The sequence below is a fragment of the Ammodytes marinus genome, assembly GCF_949987685.1.
Source record: "Ammodytes marinus genome assembly, chromosome: 8".
In the NCBI taxonomy this organism is placed as follows: domain Eukaryota; kingdom Metazoa; phylum Chordata; class Actinopteri; order Uranoscopiformes; family Ammodytidae; genus Ammodytes; species Ammodytes marinus.
This window is the reverse complement of record NC_137212.1, coordinates 32,617,378-32,640,750: the sequence shown is the minus strand read 5'-3', so window position 1 is coordinate 32,640,750 and position 23,373 is coordinate 32,617,378. Positions and strand designations below refer to the sequence as shown.

Genomic DNA, 23,373 nt, shown 5'->3' with positions numbered 1-23,373 from the left:
CACGAGCTCTTCCTTGAACCAGAAACGCCACAGAAACGTCACTGGTGAATGGATGTTTGAAGCTCAGTCCCCGCGAAATGGACAATGTTGAAAAAATACACAGGGATATAATGCGACCCAAAGGATTTTATGGTGGATGAGTTAAGGTTGAAAATCGGCGAATTTTCCCTTTAAGAGCAAATATGCCACCAATATGCATGTAAATAGGCAGCTAGTTAATGGTGAATAGGTGTACCTTCTAGGGATGGGCACGAGTAGTGTTTTCGCTACTTGAGTGATCGCTTGCATTCCTCAAGGATCAATCGATTCCTCGTTAAACTTTTTTTCTATTTTTAGAACGCAGCGCACCTGTCTACAGAATAACGGTGCAGTGCAATAATGCCAAGACCCAGCGCTTAATGCTTATTGTAAAACAGTCACAGTTACCATATGATTGTAAGGATTTATTTTCCACAAGTTTAAAACAGATTTTCCTAACTGAAAGTAATTACATAGGCGGGCCACAATTTAAACCGATCGAGTCTGAGGTGGGGAGAAAGAAAAAGAGAAAAAAAAGGCTGTAGTTGGCTAACAATCAAAAAAGACACCATTTAAAATAAGAAGGGCAGCAAATACAATAAAATGATTGTCCTACAATTTAAATACATAGATAAATAACTCACCAAAGCAGTAGAACTAGTAGTTGTAGCCTATATCCAACCGCGTAATGCTCACTCCGTGTCCGTGACTATAATTATCCTACCGCGACTAATTCCTCGTTAACGGAACGTTACACCGGTCGGCTTTTGAATCTCAATCCCATATTCCATAATAAAGGCTTCTTAACTGTCGTTGGCTCGGAGCGAATGTGCCCGAAGTCAGCCTGGCTTCTTTACGTGACTTTCCAAGTTTTCCAGCACCACATTCAGTGTTGCGGTGCTGTGGAGACCACACACTGGCTGCGCTGCATGGAGGTGGCAGTTATTTGCGGTTGCTGTTTGAAACAACGCTCAGTTTATTTCACTTGGATCAAAATATTGAATTTTGTTAAACTATATTTTATCCGTTTTGTGTCGTTTTTTTTACACGTGTATAACATTTTAAAATAGCGCCGGCCTACAGGCTACAGACACTTAAAAAAAAAATATCGATTTTCCTCATCCACCAATCGAGTTCATTTGTACTCGAGTACTCGATTACTCACGCCCATCCCTAGTACCTTCATATGTGTTTTGTTATTATGACTTATACACATCACTGCAAAATGAAGTATCTGACCTGGCTGTGTGCCCGTGTAGCCTCTGCTTTACCCTCCAGGTGTGCAGTGCCGTTGGGGCTAGGCTGAGTCCTGTGAGGGGGCAGTCTGCTCAGGGACAGGTAGTAGAAGCTGTCCTCTTCTCCATTTAACACGTAGCCACACAACGACAGCCTGCGGAACTCCTGCACGATCACACATTATCCCATCATATTCCACAATCAAACATCTTTCTTTTTCTTTTATGTATATACATTTGGGTGTTTTCACCTTTATTTGATATTTCATCTAGAGGCATTGCAATAAGCTTAACATTGAACACAACATGTAGAACCATCTAGAATTTATTTGCGAAGGAAACATTATTTCTGTTAAAAAAGTTTGAATTCAAAGCTTGTGTGAGTATGAGTCTGTCTGTGTGTGTGTGTGTGTGTGTGTGTGTGTGTGTGTGTGTGTGTGTGTCCTTGCCTCTTTGAATTTTTCCAAAGACTGCTCGGGCCCAAAGACAAACTGCAGTGGGACATCTTCACAGTGACAGTGTGGACGACCACTGGAGCGTAACACATGCTCTGACACTTTGTGCAGCGTGACAGAGCTGATGAACCGAGAGTGACGCAGAGCAGACACTATCTCATCTTCAAGCTGCCAGCGGATCTGAAACACACACACATACACACACGTTTTTACGGCGTACTTGTGAGGACATTCATTGACATAATACATTCCCTAGCCCCTTAACCTAACCCTCAAAACTAAATGCCTATCCCCAACCTTTAAGGTGCGAACACACTAAACGCGTTACACGCGTACAGACGCGTATAAAATCGGCAATTTTTCCATAGGGAACCATTGGTTTATGCGCGTAAAAGCAACATGTTAGCCGCGTTAGCCGCGTATGTGCCGCGTATATACGCAGCTACGCACAGAGTTAAAAAAATTAAACTTTTTACGCTCCTACGCGTGACGATTAGCCGCGTTGGGCTTGCCCCGACGTCACATACATTGGCACGGTCGGAGAACAGTGTACACAGAGGCTGAGAGACACCGAGGAGGAAAATGTATTGCAGGCAGCCGGTGCTGTATGACAGCAGCTCGGGAGTAGAAGACGTGGGGAGAGTAAACCAGGAGAATGGACTTCCTGGTTAATTCAGTGAATATGTGCGGCTGTGCTTTAGCCGATAAAACAAGTTAGCGCCGTATAGCATAACTTAACTCACCCTGTTGTATGCAGGCGGCTAGCGCCTCATATTACCCAAACATGACGGCTATGTCCGGGGGACTTTCACGACAAGTACAGCGAAGCACCGGTGTTGATCTACGCCAGCCACGGTCCCCTGTCACAGTCATGTTATATTGTGCCGCCGTGCACCGATGCTGCTGTAACTGTGTTTGTTATGTAGCTGCCGTGAATATGCAATGCTGTTTTAATGCTAGGCTATTTGTGCTGTTCAGTTTGTCTTTTGGCACAGTTGTTGGCCGTGTTGTTGTTGTTTTTGTGCGGACATGCACGCTGTTGTGTCGGGTCGGGTCTGATCGCAGCCATGGTTGATTAGGGGAAATACATTATCGGGAGGGAGACTAGGCACGTTACGAGCGTAGAACCATTTTTGACACAAAATGATCAAGCAACATTTTAGCTGCGTTACCCGCGTAAAGCATACGTAGGTAACGCGTGTAGTGTGTTCGCACCTTTACTCTAACCCTAAATAAACCTAATTCATACCTTAAACTTCAAACAGTCCTTTAAAGGCCTGTCCCAAAGTGAAAACCAGCCAAAATGTCATCACGCCTAAAACTCAAATTGGTTCTCACAAAAATAGTTGTACACACACACACACACCAAAAAATAAAAGATCATCAATCACTGTGTGTGTTAACACTATAGCCAGGGCTGTACGCTTATTTTTTTAGGTGGTAGCACTGGTGCTAGCAAGCAAAAAAATTCAGTAGCACAAAAATAAATTTGGTAGCACACAAAGTATGATCGAAAACTTGCATAACCTTAACCCTTGCATTTCGCTCTAATTACCTTTGAGCATGTTATCTTGGTCTCATTTGAGATTCTCAATTAATATTATATCCTAGTGTGTGCAGCAATAATTATGGAAAAATTAATAGGGGTGCACTGATTGCAATTTAGACAAAAGAATCTAACCTGCCAATTGCAATTTTATGCTGATTCAGAATTATTATTATTATAATGTCCTTCTGTTAATTAAAACCAAACTTTAAAACATTAAAAATAGCCTATTAAATAAATAAGTATACATATTGGTACAATTTAGGATAAATTAAATAGGTTGTTGTGAATGTGTTGGGAGTAGCTTTTCAGTGGCTTATTTAGAACTTTGTTTAAATAGACTAGGCTACTGTTGACTGCTCGCTGCAGCTGAAGGAGTTGCCTTTCAAGCTAGAAAAAAGCGCTAACTTCCTGTTCTTACAGGAATAGGCTTACAGGCTTCAAAATAAAAGTCAACTCACGTTTGGCTAGTAACAGGCTTTTAATGTGAATGCGCACAGGAAATGTTCTGTTTGTACACACGCTAACTTAACTGCGGTAATGTGCCGTCTCCTTCTGCTAATTACCGTTGGTGAAGTTTTTATACCTAGAATCGCTGCACGAGCACAGATCCCGAGGACTTATATCTTTCACCAGCCAAAGTGGAGGGTGGACTCAATAACTTACTTGCCTAAGTCTACACTTACCCCCATTTGGAGTGTTAATGTAGAGCCCTCTAAGCAGTGTTGTGCATCTCTCCTCTGTGTTTCAAAGACAGCCTCTCCTCATTAGCAGCCTGTCGCACGAGTGCGAATGGATTTGTATTCATCATCGCACGTGATCAATTTCAGTAGCAAATGCATCAAAACTGTCGCACTGTACAGCCCTGACTATAGCCCTTGTAATAAAAATAGGACTTAGCTTGTAAGCGGCTCATAATGTACTTTACAAAGATGCCTTTACAATGCCAGTAAAAATCAAAGGTTTCATGCACTTTAGAAAAAGTGTGTCAGTACAGTCCATGGAACTATGTCTATTGTATAAAAAAATATGTCTTGTGTGCAAATTAAGCTTATAGATAATTGAAAATATAAAAGAGGTTGAGTACTTTTTATTATTGTTTTTTTTCAAACAAAACACACAACTGAAAGTGAACACAAAAACAAAAGAGAAAACAACCAACATGGCATACTCTATTTTACAGGTTTCTAAGGATTTTTTTTTTTTAACTATAGGCAAATGTTAAGCAACAAATAAAGTCAAAAAGTCAATAAGGTGTCATGAAGGTCCCTTCAGTACTGTTATATAGTCAAGGAAAGGCTGCCATATCTGTATAAATTGTTCTGCTTTCCCTGAAATAGAATTTTCTCCATATATAAAGCATTACAAAACTGTATAAGCCAGAGGTCAAAGCAGGGGGCTATCTCTTTATTCCAAACCTCAAGAAAACCTGACATAATTTAATTATTACCCGTGTTCAGATGGAAATCAAGGAATTCAAAATATTACTCTGTTTTCTGAAGCGCTTATTCTATTCAGATAAAGTTAATGTCTATTTCAAAAGGCAAAATACATCACTGGTTTCGATAAATATAACACGATTAAAAGGCTAATAGCATTTTCCTCTTTCAGTTTCCGAATGTGAAAAATGGGAATCCAGTGTGACTTACTTTTATATGAAAGTGTACTTGAGAAGTGTGTGGATGCCCAGACTGGCTTGGAATACACTGCATATTTGGGTCAATTTAATGAGTGAAGCTACTCTCTTCTCTACTTGAACATAATGCATTTGATCTTTTGTTGTGTTACTGCTTTGATAGTTCACAAGACCACTCACCTCGTCCATTGTGGCCAGAATTGCTAACTTGTGAGGAAGTGGGAGTTTGGATAGGGAATCACCTGAGATCCTGTTGGAAAGCAAACACAAAGCCTTGTTCACATTCATTCAAAGGAAGTGCAGGGGGCTCATTTAGAAACCTGTGCATAAGATTCCCCTCAAAAGGTGGATCTGCATTTAGAAAACAGTGGGCACTCACATCCTACGTCCGTTTCCCTTTATAATCCACACACAAGCCAGATGTAATGTAACAATTGTGCTCTTATGGTCCATAAATATAAATACGTATTTCTATCTATGTTTATGCTCTAGAGCAGGGGTGGCCAACCCGCGGCTCGCGAGCCGCATGCGGCTCTTTGCCCAGCTTCGTGCGGCTCTTCAGTTCATATCAAATTATGTGATTATAATTTTTTTTTCTTTTTTTTTTATACTTTTTTTTTTTGTGTGGGCCTATGTGTGTGCATGTTCGCAAATGTTTCATGCGGCTCTTACGTTCGTTTTACATGTTGTCTATTATTTAATTTTTTATTTTATTAATGTGTAGGCCCTATGTGTATGCCTGTTCGCAAATGTTTAATTGAGGACGCAACATAACGTTCGCAAACGTTTGGTGCGGACGCAACATAAAACTGCCCGCTCAGCTTGGAGGGAGGTTTTCCGTGAGTAAACTATTTGTGTCAAGTTCGCTCCGAAACAGAGTGGGAGAGTTCATATTTTTTGTTGAACGTTATGGCAGGCCATTCTGCCTTATATGCCAGGTGTCATTTGCGCATTTCAAGGCTTCAAATCCGCGCCACTTCAGCTCTCTCCATGCTAAAAGTAAGTCCCACAAAGCAACATGCATAGTAAGAGAAAAACGCTATTTTAAATTGTTATATTTTTGTTTGTGGACTTGGTTGAACTGAGAGTTTGTGTGTGAGGCAGTGCACACAATGTTCATTGTTGAAAATTGTCGTCTTTAGTACTGTAGGAGTCCAGTCCTGTCATTATCACAGGGGTGGCCTTAACGATCTGGGGGCCCGTTTTTTTTTTTTTTTTTTTTTTTTTTTTTTAGGGCCCGAGCACAGACATGTGCGAAAGCCCTATTGTAATCGGTGCGATTGTTATTAGGGCCCGAGCACAGACATGTGCGAAAGCCCTATTGTAATCGGTGTGATTGTTATTATTCTTATTAGGGCCCGAGCACAGACATGTGCGAAAGCCCTATTGTAATCGGTACGATTTTTATTCTTATTAGGGCCCGAGCACAGACATGTGCGAAAGCCCTATTGTAATCGGTATGATTTTTATTAGGGCCCGAGCACAGACATGTGCGAAAGCCCTATTGTAATCGGTACGATTATTATTATTAGGGCCCGAGCACAGACATGTGCGAAAGCCCTATTGTAATCGGTACGATTTTTATTCTTATTATTCTTTTTCCGACTCTTTTTTGTCACTTTTGACCCCTTTCCCGTCATGCAAAAGTTGAAAATCTTTGCGTACCCATCAGACCTGCAAAAAATTTCAATGTATCAGTGGTTCAGGATTTGATCTCAAAAACGGCGCCCCCTATGGCCAAAAAGTGTTTTTCAGGAAATGCATGCTCAAAAATTGGGCTAGAAGCCTGAAATTGCCGGACAACATGTAATGGCCCAAGGCGCACATAAATGCAATTTCATGTCCAGGGCCAAAATCAACAGGAAGTCGGCCATGTTGGATGTAGTGCCAAAAACCGCCAAAACCATCTTTTCGCATTTCGACGAACTAGTCCTAGAGTTTTCACGCCAGGGACGTCAAACCACTTCTCAAATACAAAAGACCCTTGCCCGATAACGAATTGCGAAAAGGTCAGGAAGTTAGAACAGTACCAGGGATCTATTGGGGGTCAAAGTGTCGCGTAAATACGCACCTCATGAAACTTCAATTCATCATAGCTCAGGCTGTGTTATACCTAGCTGCACCAAATTACAACCCCAAATGTATCTTTGCAGGCCCCACAAAAAAGCCTCTTGAAGCCCCGCCCCAAAATCAACAGGAAGTCTTTAAATGTGAAATATGTGAATAGGGGCGGGGCTTAATAACACGTTGGCCATAACTCCTTAACCATAGGTCCTATCATCATCAAACTTGCTGGGTATGCGCAGAAGTCATGTGGTAGCATGTCCCTCTAAGCTTATCGCGATGAACCCATAGGGGGCGCCACAGGGGCGGGGCTTAATAACACGTTGGCCATAACTCCTTAACCATAGGTCCAATCATCATCAAACTTGCTGGGTATGTGCAGAAGTCATGTGGTAGCATGTATCTCGAAGCTTATCGCGATTAACCCATAGGGGGCGCCACAGGGGCGGGGCTATCCACAAATTGGCCATAACTCCTTAACCGTAGGTCCTATCATCATCAAACTTGCTGAGTATGTGCAGAAGTCATGTGGTAGCATGTCCCTCGAAGCTTATCGCGACGAACCCATAGGGGGCGCCGCCTATCCACAAATTGGCCATAACTCCTTAACCGTAGGTCCTATCATCATCAAACTTGCTGGGTATGCGCAGAAGTCATGTGGTAGCATGTCCCTCTAAGCTTATCGCGATGAACCCATAGTGGGCGCCACAGGGGCGGGGCTTAATAACACGTTGGCCATAACTCCTTAACCATAGGTCCAATCATCATCAAACTTGCTGGGTATGTGCAGAAGTCATGTGGTAGCATGTATCTCGAAGCTTATCGCGATTAACCCATAGGGGGCGCCACAGGGGCGGGGCTATCCACAAATTGGCCATAACTCCTTAACCGTAGGTCCTATCATCATCAAACTTGCTGAGTATGTGCAGAAGTCATGTGGTAGCATGTCCCTCGAAGCTTATCGCGACGAACCCATAGGGGGCGCCGCCTATCCACAAATTGGCCATAACTCCTTAACCGTAGGTCCTATCATCATCAAACTTGCTGGGTATGTGCAGAAGTCATGTGGTAGCATGTCCCTCGAAGCTTATCGCGACCAACCCATAGGGGGCGCCGCCTATCCACAAATTGGCCATAACTCCTTAACCGTAGGTCCTATCATCATCAAACTTGCTGGGTATGTGCAGAAGTCATGTGGTAGCATGTATCTCGAAGCTTATCGCGATTAACCCATAGGGGGCGCCACAGGGGCGGGGCTTAATAACACGTTGGCCATAACTCCTTAACCATAGGTCCAATCATCATCAAACTTGCTGGGTATGTGCAGATGTCATGTGGTAGCATGTCCCTCGAAGCTTATCGCGATTAACCCATAGGGGGCGCCACAGGGGCGGGGCTATCCACAAATTGGCCATAACTCCTTAACCGTAGGTCCTATCATCATCAAACTTGCTGGGTATGTGCAGAAGTCATGTGGTAGCATGTCCCTCGAAGCTTATCGCGACGAACCCATAGGGGGCGCCGCCTATCCACAAATTGGCCATAACTCCTTAACCGTAGGTCCTATCATCATCAAACTTGCTGGGTATGTGCAGAAGTCATGTGGTAGCATGTCCCTCTAAGCTTATCGCGATGAACCCATAGAGGGCGCCACAGGGGCGGGGCTTAATAACACGTTGGCCATAACTCCTTTACCATAGGTCCAATCATCATCAAACTTGCTGGGTATGTGCAGATGTCATGTGGTAGCATGTATCTCGAAGCTTATCGCAATTAACCCATAGGGGGCGCCACAGGGGCGGGGCTATCCACAAATTGGCCTTAACTCCTTAACCGTAGGTCCTATCATCATCAAACTTGCTGGGTATGTGCAGAAGTCATGTGATAGCATGTCCCTCGAAGCTTATCGCGACGAACCCATAGGGGGCGCCGCCTATCCACAAATTGGCCATAACTCCTTAACCGTAGGTCCTATAGTCATCAAATTTGCTGGGTATGTGCAGAAGTCATGTGGTAGCATGTCCCTCGAAGCTTATCGCGACCAACCCATAGGGGGCGCCGCCTATCCACAAATTGGCCATAACTCCTTAACCGTAGGTCCTATCATCATCAAACTTGCTGGGTATGTGCAGAAGTCATGTGGTAGCATGTATCTCGAAGCTTATCGCGATGAACCCATAGGGGGCGCCACAGGGGCGGGGCTTAATAACACGTTGGCCATAACTCCTTAACCATAGGTCCAATCATCATCAAACTTGCTGGGTATGTGCAGATGTCATGTGGTAGCATGTATCTCGAAGCTTATCGCGATTAACCCATAGGGGGCGCCACAGGGGCGGGGCTATCCACAAATTGGCCATATCTCCTTAACCGTAGGTCCTATCATCATCAAACTTGCTGGGTATGTGCAGAAGTCATGTGATAGCATGTTCCTCGAAGCTTATCGCGACGAACCCATAGGGGGCGCCGCCTATCCACAAATTGGCCATAACTCCTTAACCGTAGGTCCTATCATCATCAAACTTGCTGGGTATGTGCAGAAGTCATGTGGTAGCATGTCTCTCGAAGCTTATCGCGACGAACCCATAGGGGGCGCCGCCTATCCACAAATTGGCCATAACTCCTTAACCGTAGGTCCTATCATCATGAAACTTGCAGGATACGTGCAAAAGACATGTGGTAGCGTGTCCCTCTAAGCTTGTCGAGGTTGACCCGTAGGGGGCGCCACAAATGCGAAAAACGTCATTAACCGATGCTATGTTTGCCAGGCTACGCCCCTTTCCCCCTGACTCCGATTGACTTATCATTTGTCAGACATGTACAGCTCATGTTGCTCTACGGTAAAGTCTCTCGGACCACAGGGGTCAGCCGTGATTTTTTTTCTTCCCCGATTTAGAAGGGGGGCTTGTACTTTCAATATCTCCGCGGGAATTTCTAGTTTCGCTCTGCGCTGTCCCACGCGCTCCAAACTTCGCCCGCCTGCTGAGAGCCCAGGCCTGAGGTCGTCCTCGCGTCCGTATCGAGCGCGTCGCGGACAATTCCGCGCTTCCGGCTTGCAGCATGTGTGGGCGAGGGCCCGGTCATCACTGCTTGCAGTTTTAATTATTATTATTCCGGAGTTTTTGGCACTTTTCACCCCCTTCCCGTCATGCATAACTTGAAAAACTTTGCGTACCCATCAGACCTGCAAACAATTGCAATGTATCAGTGGTTCAGGATTTGATCTCAAAAACGGCGCCCCCTATGGCCAAAAAGTGTTTTTCAGGAAATGCATGCTCAAAAATTGGGCTAGAAGCCTGAAATTTTAGGACAACATGTAATGGCCCAAGGCGCACATAAATGAAATTTTATGTCATTAGCCAAAATCAACAGGAAGTCGGCCATGTTGGATTTAGTGCCTAAAATCGCCAAAACCATAATTTCGCATTTTGACGAACTGGTCCCAGAGTTTTTACACCAGGAACGTCGAACCACTTCTCAAATACTCAAAACGCTTGCCCGATGGTAAATTGCGAAAAGATTTCTACAATTCCATAGTACCAGTGATCTATTGGGGGTCAAAGTTCGCGTAAATACGCACCTCATGAAACTTTAATTCATCATAACTCAGGCTGTGTTATACCTAGCTGCACCAAATTAATAACCCAAATGTATCTTTGCAGGCTCCACAAAAAAGCCTCTTGAAGCCCCGCCCCAAAATCAACAGGAATTTTTTTAAAGTGAAATATGTGAATTTCTGACTCGAAAATCCTCAAAAAGTTCAAATTTTTTTATCTCCTAGCAGGAACATATTTAGCAAAACGAAAACTCTAGGGACACTCATAAGACATGGAAGATATACCAATAATTTTTTTGTTTGATTCCGAATAACTATGACGAGCTGGGAGCCGATATTCGCCAACATGGCGGCAAAAGTCAGAACTCCACATTACTCTGCAGGATTGCAGAGCAAAGTGGACTCATAACAACTTTTTGTGCAAAAAAAACATGATAGGGTACGTCCTCCGACATGGAAGATGATATACCCGAAAGCTCGATTTTTCCGGAATAACCGTCTTGCAGCACTGGCGCCTGATTCGCCAACAAACATCACAAACGCACGTCATGAACCCTTTGATTGATCATAACTCAGGCTATGTTGTACTTACAACCACACAATTTTATACAGCAATGTACAATCCCAGTACAAACAAAAAAGCCTCTTGATGCCCCGCCCCAAAATCAACAGGAAGACTTTTATCTTGAAGTATTCGCCAAAAAACATCAAAAACAGACCTCATGAAAACCCTTTCATTGATCATAACTCATGCTGTGTTACACCTAGATGCACAATATTTCATACAGAAATGTATAATCCCAGGACAAACAAAAAATCCTCTTGAAGCCCCGCCCCAAAATCAACAGGAAGACTTTTAAATTGAAATATTCGCCATTTTTTCAACTTTTCTCTACATGGACCTATAAAGAAAGGGCTGCACACTAGATGACAGTATTACATTAAGTAGGAAGAGATTGCCACCTGCTGGACAATATAAATACTGCATGTTGCTGCATTTACCTACACATCCTACAAACTTGGATCAAATCAAACTCAAAGCAGCTCAGGGAGGTCTAGAGACAGCCACCATGATAGCACTGGAAGCTGGTTCCATTGGCTGAAACGCCTTCGCCGTAGCTTGGCGTCTTCGCCACTAAACAGGAAGTCGCTGTAACTTCACTATTCTCCGTCTGATCATCTCAAAATTGTATATAGTTAATGAGACCCAAGGCCTGAGGATGCCCACACGCTAATATTCATATAAAGTGAGAGCGCCACCCGCTGGGCAAAGTAAATATTGCATGTTGGTTATTTAGCTATATGTCTGTCAAACTTTTATCAAATCAACCTCAAAGCAGCTCAGGGAGGTCTACAGACATCCACCATGATAAAAATGGAAGCTGGTTTCATTGGCTGAAAGGCCTTCGCCATAGCTTGGCGTCTTTTTCACTAAACAGGAAGTCGCTGTAACTTCACTATACTTTGTCTGATCATCTCAAATTTCTTATGGTTAATGAGACCCAAGGCCTGAGGATGCCTGCACGCTAATATTCATACAAAGTGAGAGTGCCACCTGTCAAAACGCCTTCGCCGTAGCTTGGCGTCTTCGCCAGTAAACAGGAAGTAGCTGTAACTCCACTATACTCAGTCTGATCTTCTCAACATTTGATATACTTAATGAGACCCAAGGTCTGAGTAAGCCCACACAATAATATTAAGAAAAAGTGAGAGCGCCAACTGCTGGGCAAAGTAAATATTGCATGATAGTTATTTACCTTCAAGTCCTACACACTTGATCAAATCAACCTCAAAGCAGCTCAGGGAGGTCTAGAGACAACGATAACACGGGAAGCCGGTTCAATCGGCTCCATGGCCTTAGTAGTTTCTCGGCGTCGTCGTCATGAAGCAGGAAGTCGCTGTAATTTCGCTATGCACTGTCCCACGCGCTCCAAACTTCACCCGCCTGGTAAGAGCCCAGGCCCGAGGACTTCCTCACATCCGCATCGAGTGCGTAGCGGCAACTTCCACGCTTCCGGTGACAGGTATTACTGTGCCGCGCACTCCGAAGAAGAGGAGACCGTGGCGCGTTCTCTCACGCGGTCGCCCGGAGCGCCGAGGACGGCCGGGACGGCGAGCAGCACGGAGGTGCGAGGGCCCGGTCATCACTGCTTGCAGTTTTAATTATTATTATTATTATTCTTTGGAATCTAAAATCGGACTTTTCCCCTACTTGCCCTGGTACAATAGTTGTAAAACTCTGCGGGCAGGTCAGACCTGCAAAAAATTGCAATGTATCAGTGGTTCAGGATTTGTGCATAAAAATTGCGCCCCCTATGGCCAAAAAGTGTTTTTCAGGAAATGCATGCTCAAAAATTGGGCTAGAAGCCTGAAATTGCCGGACAACATGTAATGGCCCAAGGCGCACATAAATGCAATTTATATGTCATTAGCCAAAATCAACAGGAAGTCGGCCATGTTGGATTTAGTGCCTAAAACCGCCACTTTACATCTTTTCGCATTTCGACGAACTAGTCCTAGAGTTTTTATGCCAGCGACGTCAAACCACTTCTCAAATACAAAAGACCCTTGCCCGATAAGGAATTGCGAAAAGATCAGGAAGTTAGCCCGGAACCAGGGATCTTTTTGGGGTCAAAGTGTCGCGTAAATACGCACCTCATGAAACTTCAATTCATCATAGCTCAGGCTGTGTTATACCTAGCTGCACCAAATTAATAACCCAAATGTATCTTTGCAGGCCCCACAAAAAAGCCTCTTGAAGCCCCGCCCCAAAATCAACAGGAAGTCTTTAAATGTGAAATATGTGAATAGGGGCGGGGCTTAATAACACGTTGGCCATAACTCCTTAACCATAGGTCCTATCATCATCAAACTTGCTGGGTATGCGCAGAAGTCATGTGGTAGCATGTCCCTCTAAGCTTATCGCGATGAACCCATAGGGGGCGCCACAGGGGCGGGGCTTAATAACACGTTGGCCATAACTCCTTAACCATAGGTCCAATCATCATCAAACTTGCTGGGTATGTGCAGAAGTCATGTGGTAGCATGTATCTCGAAGCTTATCGCGATTAACCCATAGGGGGCGCCACAGGGGCGGGGCTATCCACAAATTGGCCATAACTCCTTAACCGTAGGTCCTATCATCATCAAACTTGCTGGGTATGTGCAGAAGTCATGTGGTAGCATGTCCCTCGAAGCTTATCGTGACGAACCCATAGGGGGCGCCGCCTATCCACAAATTGGCCATAACTCCTTAACCGTAGGTCCTATCATCATCAAACTTGCTGGGTATGTGCAGAAGTCATGTGGTAGCATGTCCCTCGAAGCTTATCGCGACCAACCCATAGGGGGCGCCGCCTATCCACAAATTGGCCATAACTCCTTAACCGTAGGTCCTATCATCATCAAACTTGCTGGGTATGTGCAGAAGTCATGTGGTAGCATGTATCTCGAAGCTTATCGCGATTAACCCATAGGGGGCGCCACAGGGGCGGGGCTATCCACAAATTGGCCATAACTCCTTAACCGTAGGTCCTATCATCATCAAACTTGCTGGGTATGTGCAGAAGTCATGTGGTAGCATGTCCCTCGAAGCTTATCGTGACGAACCCATAGGGGGCGCCGCCTATCCACAAATTGGCCATAACTCCTTAACCGTAGGTCCTATCATCATCAAACTTGCTGGGTATGTGCAGAAGTCATGTGGTAGCATGTCCCTCGAAGCTTATCGCGACCAACCCATAGGGGGCGCTGCCTATCCACAAATTGGCCATAACTCCTTAACCGTAGGTCCTATCATCATCAAACTTGCTGGGTATGTGCAGAAGGCGAGCGCGTCGCCGACAATTCCGCGCTTCCGGCTTGCAGCATGTGTGGGCGAGGGCCCGGTCATCACTGCTTGCAGTTTTAATTCTTATTATTCTTTTTATTCCGCCGCAACTTTGTCACTTTTCACCCCCTTCCCGTCATGCATAACTTGAAAATATGTGGCGTACCCATCAGACCTGCAAAAAATTTCGATGTATCAGTGGTTCAGGATTTGTGCATTAAAATTGCGCCCCCTATGGCCAAAAACTGTTTTTCAGGAAATGCATGCTCAAAAATTGGGCTAGAAGCCTGAAATTACAGGACAACATGTAATGGCCCAAGGCCCACATAAATGCAATTTTATGTCCTGGGCCAAAATTAACCGGAAGTCGGCCATGTTGGATTCAGTGGCTAAAACCGCCACTTTACATCTTTTCGCATTTCGACGAAAGGCTCCTAGAGTTTTGACGCCAGGGACGTCAAACCACTTCTCAAATACAAAAGACCCTTGCCCGATAAGGAATTGCGAAAAGGTCAGGAAGTTGTCCGAGAACCAGGGATCTTTTTGGGGTCAAAGTGTCGCGTAAATACGCTCCTCATGAAACTTTAATTCATCATAGCTCAGGCTGTGTTATACCTAGCTGCACCAAATTACAACTCCAAATGTATCTTTGCAGGCCCCACAAAAAAGCCTCTTGAAGCCCCGCCCCAAAATCAACAGGAAGTCTTTAAATGTGAAATATGTGAATAGGGGCGGGGCTTAATAACACGTTGGCCATAACTCCTTAACCATAGGTCCTATCATCATCAAACTTGCTGGGTATGTGCAGAAGTCATGTGGTAGCATGTCCCTTAGAAGCTTATCGCGATGAATCCCATAGGGGCGCCACAGGGGCGGGGCTTAATAACACGTTGGCCATAACTCCTTAACCGTAGGTCCTATCATCATCAAACTTGCTGGGTATGTGCAGTAGTCATGTGGTAGCATGTCCCTTTGAAGCTTATCGCGATTAACCCATAGGGGGCGCCACAGGGGCGGGGCCTATCCACAAATTGGCCATAACTCCTTAACCATAGGTCCTATCATCATCAAACTTGCTGGGTATGCGCAGAAGTCATGTGGTAGCATGTCCCTCTAAGCTTATCGCGATGAACCCATAGGGGGCGCCACAGGGGCGGGGCTTAATAACACGTTGGCCATAACTCCTTAACCATAGGTCCAATCATCATCAAACTTGCTGGGTATGTGCAGAAGTCATGTGGTAGCATGCATCTCGAAGCTTATCGCGATTAACCCATAGGGGGCGCCACAGGGGCGGGGCTATCCACAAATTGGCCATAACTCCTTAACCGTAGGTCCTATCATCATCAAACTTGCTGAGTATGTGCAGAAGTCATGTGGTAGCATGTCCCTCGAACCTTATCGCGACGAACCCATAGGGGGCGCCGCCTATCCACAAATTGGCCATAACTCCTTAACCGTAGGTCCTATCATCATCAAACTTGCTGGGTATGTGCAGAAGTCATGTGGTAGCATGTCCCTCGAAGCTTATCGCGACCAACCCATAGGGGGCGCCGCCTATCCACAAATTGGCCATAACTCCTTAACCGTAGGTCCTATCATCATCAAACTTGCTGGGTATGTGCAGAAGTCATGTGGTAGCATGTATCTCGAAGCTTATCGCGATTAACCCATAGGGGGCGCCACAGGGGCGGGGCTATCCACAAATTGGCCATAACTCCTTAACCGTAGGTCCTATCATCATCAAACTTGCTGGGTATGTGCAGAAGTCATGTGGTAGCATGTCCCTCGAAGCTTATCGTGACGAACCCATAGGGGGCGCCGCCTATCCACAAATTGGCCATAACTCCTTAACCGTAGGTCCTATCATCATCAAACTTGCTGGGTATGTGCAGAAGTCATGTGGTAGCATGTCCCTCGAAGCTTATCGCGACCAACCCATAGGGGGCGCTGCCTATCCACAAATTGGCCATAACTCCTTAACCGTAGGTCCTATCATCATCAAACTTGCTGGGTATGAGCAGAAGGCGAGCGCGTCGCCGACAATTCCGCGCTTCCGGCTTGCAGCATGTGTGGGCGAGGGCCCGGTCATCACTGCTTGCAGTTTTAATTATTATTCTTTTTCCGACTCTTTTTTGGCACTTTTGACCCCCTTCCCGTCATGCAAAAGTTGAAAATCTTTGCGTACCCATCAGACCTGCAAAAAATTTTAATGTATCAGTGGTTCAGGATTTGATCTCTAAAATTGCGCCCCCTATGGCCAAAAACAGTTTTTCAGCAAATGCATGCTCAAAAATTGGGCTAGATGCCTGAAATTACAGGACAACATGTAATGGCCCAAGGCGCACATAAATGCAATTTATATGTCATTAGCCAAAATCAACAGGAAGTCGGCCATGTTGGATTTAGTGCCTAAAACCGCCACTTTACATCTTTTCGCATTTCGACGAACTAGTCCTAGAGTTTTTATGCCAGCGACGTCAAACCACTTCTCAAATACAAAAGACCCTTGCCCGATAAGGAATTGCGAAAAGATCAGGAAGTTAGCCCGGAACCAGGGATCTTTTTGGGGTCAAAGTGTCGCGTAAATACGCACCTCATGAAACTTCAATTCATCATAGCTCAGGCTGTGTTATACCTAGCTGCACCAAATTAATAACCCAAATGTATCTTTGCAGGCCCCACAAAAAAGCCTCTTGAAGCCCCGCCCCAAAATCAACAGGAAGTCTTTAAATGTGAAATATGTGAATAGGGGCGGGGCTTAATAACACGTTGGCCATAACTCCTTAACCATAGGTCCTATCATCATCAAACTTGCTGGGTATGCGCAGAAGTCATGTGGTAGCATGTCCTTCTAAGCTTATCGCGATGAACCCATAGGGGGCGCCACAGGGGCGGGGCTTAATAACACGTTGGCCATAACTCCTTAACCATAGGTCCAATCATCATCAAACTTGCTGGGTATGTGCAGAAGTCATGTGGTAGCATGTATCTCGAAGCTTATCGCGATTAACCCATAGGGGGCGCCACAGGGGCGGGGCTATCCACAAATTGGCCATAACTCCTTAACCGTAGGTCCTATCATCATCAAACTTGCTGGGTATGTGCAGAAGTCATGTGGTAGCATGTCCCTCAAAGCTTATTGCGACCAACCCATAGGGGGCGCCGCCTATCCAGAAATTGGCCATAACTCCTTAACCGTAGGTCCTATCATCATCAAACTTGCTGGGTATGTGCAGAAGTCATGTGGTAGCATGTCCCTCGAAGCTTATCGCGACCAACCCATAGGGGGCGCCGCCTATCCACAAATTGGCCATAACTCCTTAACTGTAGGTCCTATCATCATCAAACTTGCTGGGTATGTGCAGAAGTCATGTGGTAGCATGTCCCTCTAAGCTTATCGCGATGAACCCATAGGGGGCGCCACAGGGGCGGGGCTTAATAACACGTTGGCCATAACTCCTTAACCATAGGTCCAATCATCATCAAACTTGCTGGGTATGTGCAGAAGTCATGTGGTAGCATGTATCTCGAAGCTTATCGCGATTAACCCATAGGGGGCGCCACAGGGGCGGGGCTATCCACAAATTGGCCATAACTCCTTAACCGTAGGTCCTATCATCATCAAACTTGTTGGGTATGTGCAGAAGTCATGTGGTAGCATGTCCCTCGAAGCTTATCGCGACGAACCCATAGGGGGCGCCGCCTATCCACAAATTGGCCATAACTCCTTAACCGTAGGTCCTATCATCATCAAACTTGCTGGGTATGTGCAGAAGTCATGTGGTAGCATGTCCCTCGAAGCTTATTGCGACTAACCCATAGGGGGCGCCGCCTATCCACAAATTGGCCATAACTCCTCAACCGTAGGTCCTATCATCATCAAACTTGCTGGGTATGTGCAGAAGTCATGTGGTAGCAGGTATCTCGAAGCTTATCGCGATTAACCCATAGGGGGCGCCACAGGGGCGGGGTTATCCACAAATTGGCCATAACTCCTTAACCGTAGGTCCTATCATCATCAAACTTGCTGGGTATGTGCAGAAGTCATGTGATAGCATGTCCCTCGAAGCTTATCGCGACGAACCCATAGGGGGCGCCGCCTATCCACAAATTGGCCATAACTCCTTAACCGTAGGTCCTATCATCATCAAACTTGCTGGGTATGTGCAGAAGTCATGTGGTAGCATGTCCCTCGAAGCTTATCGTGACGAACCCATAGGGGGCGCCGCCTATCCACAAATTGGCCATAACTCCTTAACCGTAGGTCCTATCTTCATCAAACTTGCTGGGTATGTGCAGAAGTCATGTGGTAGCATGTCCCTCGAAGCTTATCGCAACCAACCCATAGGGGGCGCTGCCTATCCACAAATTGGCCATAAATCCTTAACCGTAGGTCCTATCATCATCAAACTTGCTGGGTATGTGCAGAAGGCGAGCGCGTCGCCGACAATTCCGCGCTTCCGGCTTGCAGCATGTGTGGGCGAGGGCCCGGTCATCACTGCTTGCAGTTTTAATTTATTATTCCGACTCTTAAATGTCACTTTTGACCCCTTTCCCGTCATGCATAAGTTGAAAATATGTGGCGTACCCATCAGACCTGCAAAAAATTTCAATGTATCAGTGGTTCAGGATTTGATCTCAAAAATTGCGCCCCCTATGGCCAAAAACTGTTTTTCAGGAAATGCATGCTCAAAAATTGGGCTAGAAGCCTGAAATTACAGGTCAACATGTAATGGCCCAAGGCGCACATAAATGCAATTTTATGTCCTGGGCCAAAATCAACAGGAAGTCGGCCATGTTGGATGTAGTGCCTAAAACCGCCACTTTACATCTTTTCACATTTCGACGTACTGGTCCTAGAGTTTTGACGCCAGCGACGTCAAACCACTTCTCAAATACAAAAGACCCTTGCCCGAAGTCAAATTGCGAAAAGGTCAGGAAGTTGTCCGAGAACCAGGGATCTTTTTGGGGTCAAAGTTCGCGTAAATACGCACCTCACGAAACTTTAATTCATCATAACTCAGGCTGTGTTATACCTAGCTGCACCAAATTAATAACCCAAATGTATCTTTGCAGGCTCCACAAAAAAGCCTCTTGAAGCCCCGCCCCAAAATCAACAGGAATTTTTTTAAAGTGAAATATGTGAATTTCTGGCTCACTACAATACAGATGGCACTCTCTTCCTACATTAAGTAGGAAGAGACTGCCATCTGCTGGATACATTTATCTACACATCCTACTCCCACTAAATGGCAGTATTGCATTACAAATAAAGGGACTGAAGACTTCGCTTAGCCCAGTGGTTCTCAATTATTTTCTGTCATGCCCCCCCAGGGGACAGACATTTTTTCGCCCCCCCCCCCCCTCCCCCAAATTGAAATACTATTGAGAACCTGCTAATATTTATTTATTAATCCGTACAAAAACACTGTTTCTGGCATGAGCATTCTGCATACAATCACCTTAATATAAAATTAGATGTTTGATTATACAATTAGCTGAGATAACTTCTGCAGCAACTTCAAAAAAAATTGGAGTTCAGTTAATTAGCTCAATTTGTAACATTTAAACAAGACAACTCAGTCTGTGTGAATCTCAGGACAGAGAAACAAGAGCAAATGATTCACTGAGGTTTGCATTTCATTCAAAACATTTCACAACTGTACACATAGGTGGTGTTTTTTCATTATTATAGGCCAATATGCCTTCTGTGATGCAAACCTATAATTGATTAATGTTATAATTAGTGTACTTGCTTAATTTCCTTTGAAATAGCCTACAGAGACACTTGGAGACACATGTGGACGTTTATTTACTGCAAATCACGGCCTTTCGCACGGTAACGACCGTACACAAGCACACGTCGCGCTTCGCTGTAATTTCGCTCTGCAATGGTCCATGTGCTCCAAACTTCACCTTCCTGGTAAGAGTCCAGGCCTGAGGTCGTCCTTGCATCCATATCAAGCACGTCGCGGCAACTTCCGCGCTTCCGGCGACAGGTATTGCTGTGCCGCGCGCTCCGAAGAGGCACGTTCTCTTGTGCGGTCACCCGGAGCGCCGAGGACGGCCAGGACGGCGAGCAGCATGGATGGGCGAGGGCCCGGTCATCACTGCTTGCAGTTTTAATTATTATTATTCTTTGGAATCTAAAATGGGACTTTTCACCCACTTCCCGTCATGCATAAGTTGAAAATATGTGGCGTACCCATCAGACCTGCAAAAAATTGCAATGTATCAGTGGTTCAGGATTTGATCTCAAAAATAGCGCCCCCTATGGCCAAAAACTGTTTTTCAGGAAATGCATGCTCAAAAATTGGGCTAGAAGCCTGAAATTACAGGACAACATGTAATGGCCCAAGGCGCACATAAATGCAATTGTATGTCATTAGCCAAAATCAACCGGAAGTCGGCCATGTTGGATGTAGTGCCTAAAACCGCCATAACCATCTTTTCGCATTTCGACGAAAGGCTCCTAGAGTTTTGACGCCAGGGACGTCAAACCACTTCTCAAATACAAAAGACCCTTGCCCGATAAGGAATTGCGGAAAGGTCAGGAAGTTGTCCGAGAACCAGGGATCTTTTTGGGGTCAAAGTTCGCGTAAATACGCACCTCACGAAACTTTAATTCATCATAACTCAGGCTGTGTTATACCTAGCTGCACCAAATTAATAACCCAAATGTATCTTTGCAGGCCCCACAAAAAAGCCTCTTGACGCCCCGCCCCACAATCAACAGGATTTTTTTTAAAGGGAAATATGTGAATTTCTGACTCGAAAATCCTCAAAAAGTTCAAAATTTTTTAACTCCTAGCAGGAACATATTTAGCAAAACGAAAACTCTAGGGACACTCACAAGACATGGAATATACACCAATAATTTTTTTGTTTGATTCTGAATAACTATGACGAGGTGGGAGCCGATATTTGCCAACATGGCGGCAAAAGTCAGAACTCCACATTACTCTGCAGGATTGCAGAGTAAAGTGCACACATAACAACTTTTTGTGCAAAAGAAAATATGATAGGGTACGTCCTCCGACATGGAAGATGATATACCCGAAAGCTTGTTTTAATCGGAACCACCGTCTTGCAGCACCGGCGCCTGATTGGCCAAAAACCATCACAAACGCACGTCATGAACCCTTTGATTGATCATAACTAAGGCTGTGTTGTACTTAGAACCACACAATTTCATACAGCGATGTACAATCCCAGTACGAACAAAAAAGCCTCTTGACGCCCCGCCCCAAAATCAACAGGAAGTGTTCTTTTTAGCAATATTCGCCCATAAAACCAGGCCCCCAGGATGCTGCCTTCTCCGAGCAGCCAGCATGGACTAGTGGCCAACCCATTGGTACTGCATGCTGTGAATGGGAGCTTATTTATACAGATGGCACTCTCTTCCTACATTAAGTAGGAAGAGACTGCCATCTGCTGGATACATTTATCTACACATCCTACTCCCACTAAATGGCAGTATTGCATTACAAATAAAGGGACTGAAGACTTCGCTTAGCCCAGTGGTTCTCAATTATTTTCTGTCATGCCCCCCCAGGGGACAGACATTTTTTCGCCCCCCCCCCCCTCCCCCAAATTGAAATACTATTGAGAACCTGCTAATATTTATTTATTAATCCGTACAAAAACACTGTTTCTGGCATGAGCATTCTGCATACAATCACCTTAATATAAAATTAGATGTTTGATTATACAATTAGCTGAGATAACTTCTGCAGCAACTTCAAAAAAAATTGGAGTTCCGTTAATTAGCTCAATTTGTAACATTTAAACAAGACTGCTCAGTCTGTGTGAATCTCAGGACAGAGAAACAAGAGCAAATGATTAACTGAGGTTTGCATTTCATTCAAAACATTTCACAACTGTACACATAGGTGGTGTTTTTTCATTATTATAGGCCAATATGCCTTCTGTGATGCAAACCTATAATTGATTAATGTTATAATTAGTGTACTTGCTTAATTTCCTTTGAAATAGCCTACAGAGACACTTGGAGACACATGTGGACGTTTATTTACTGCAAATCACGGCCTTTCGCACGGTAACGACCGTACACAAGCACACGTCGCGCTTCGCTGTAATTTCGCTCTGCAATGGTCAATGTGCTCCAAACTTCACCTTCCTGGTAAGAGTCCAGGCCTGAGGTCGTCCTTGCATCCATATCAAGCACGTCGCGGCAACTTCCGCGCTTCCGGCGACAGGTATTGCTGTGCCGCGCGCTCCGAAGAGGCACGTTCTCTTGTGTTCTCTTGTGCGGTCGCCCGGAGCGCCGAGGACGGCCAGGACGGCGAGCAGCATGGATGGGCGAGGGCCCGGTCATCACTGCTTGCAGTTTTAATTTTAATTTATTATTAGGGACAGTGCATATTCATGAACAGCTGTAACATTTACAGCTGTAAAAATGCCAGATTTTAGCAAAAATGCTAGATATGTTGTCCCTGGCATGCAAAGAAATATAGGTTAAAAAAAAGAATACATATACAAAGTATATATATAGAATACATATATCACAAGAAAATAAAAGAGTTTAAAGGTGGTCACAGACTTGGTTTTCTTTTATCCACTGTTTGAGGTGTGTTTTGAAGGTTGAATAATTTTGTGAGTCTCTTATTGTGAGTGGGAGAGTATTCCAATATTTAGTTCCTTTGACTGACAGAACAGTTTGTCCGAATGTAGTACGTCTGTATGGGACGTCACAGTCTCCTCGGGCTATGGCCCTGGTGCCAGTCCCACTCGCAGACTTCAGCTTAATAAAATCTTTCAAAGGTGGAGGAGCAAGTCTGTGCAAAATTTTATATATAAAACATGCATTTTTAAAATAAACAAAGTTATGAAAATTTAATAAATGATGTTTATCTAAAACAATGCAATGGTGAAACGAAAATGGCTTTTTGTCAAAGATTTTTATGGCCTTTTTAAAAAGGGATTGTATTGGTTTTAGTGTTGTGACAGCAGCAAGTGACCATGTGGTTATACAGTATTCAATATGTGAAAAAATCATCGAGTGTAAAAA

At 44.7% G+C, this 23,373-nt stretch overlaps 1 protein-coding gene across 1 annotated transcript in view; it reads right to left on the bottom strand.

The window, feature by feature from the left end:
- The window catches only part of szt2 (SZT2 subunit of KICSTOR complex), a 480,200-nt gene that overhangs the window by 276,415 nt on the left and 180,412 nt on the right, over positions 1 to 23,373 (bottom strand). Inside the window, 3 exon segments of the mRNA XM_080032888.1 lie at positions 1,258 to 1,419; positions 1,703 to 1,888; positions 5,071 to 5,140. Coding sequence (XP_079889014.1) covers positions 1,258 to 1,419; positions 1,703 to 1,888; positions 5,071 to 5,140 — 418 coding nt within the window.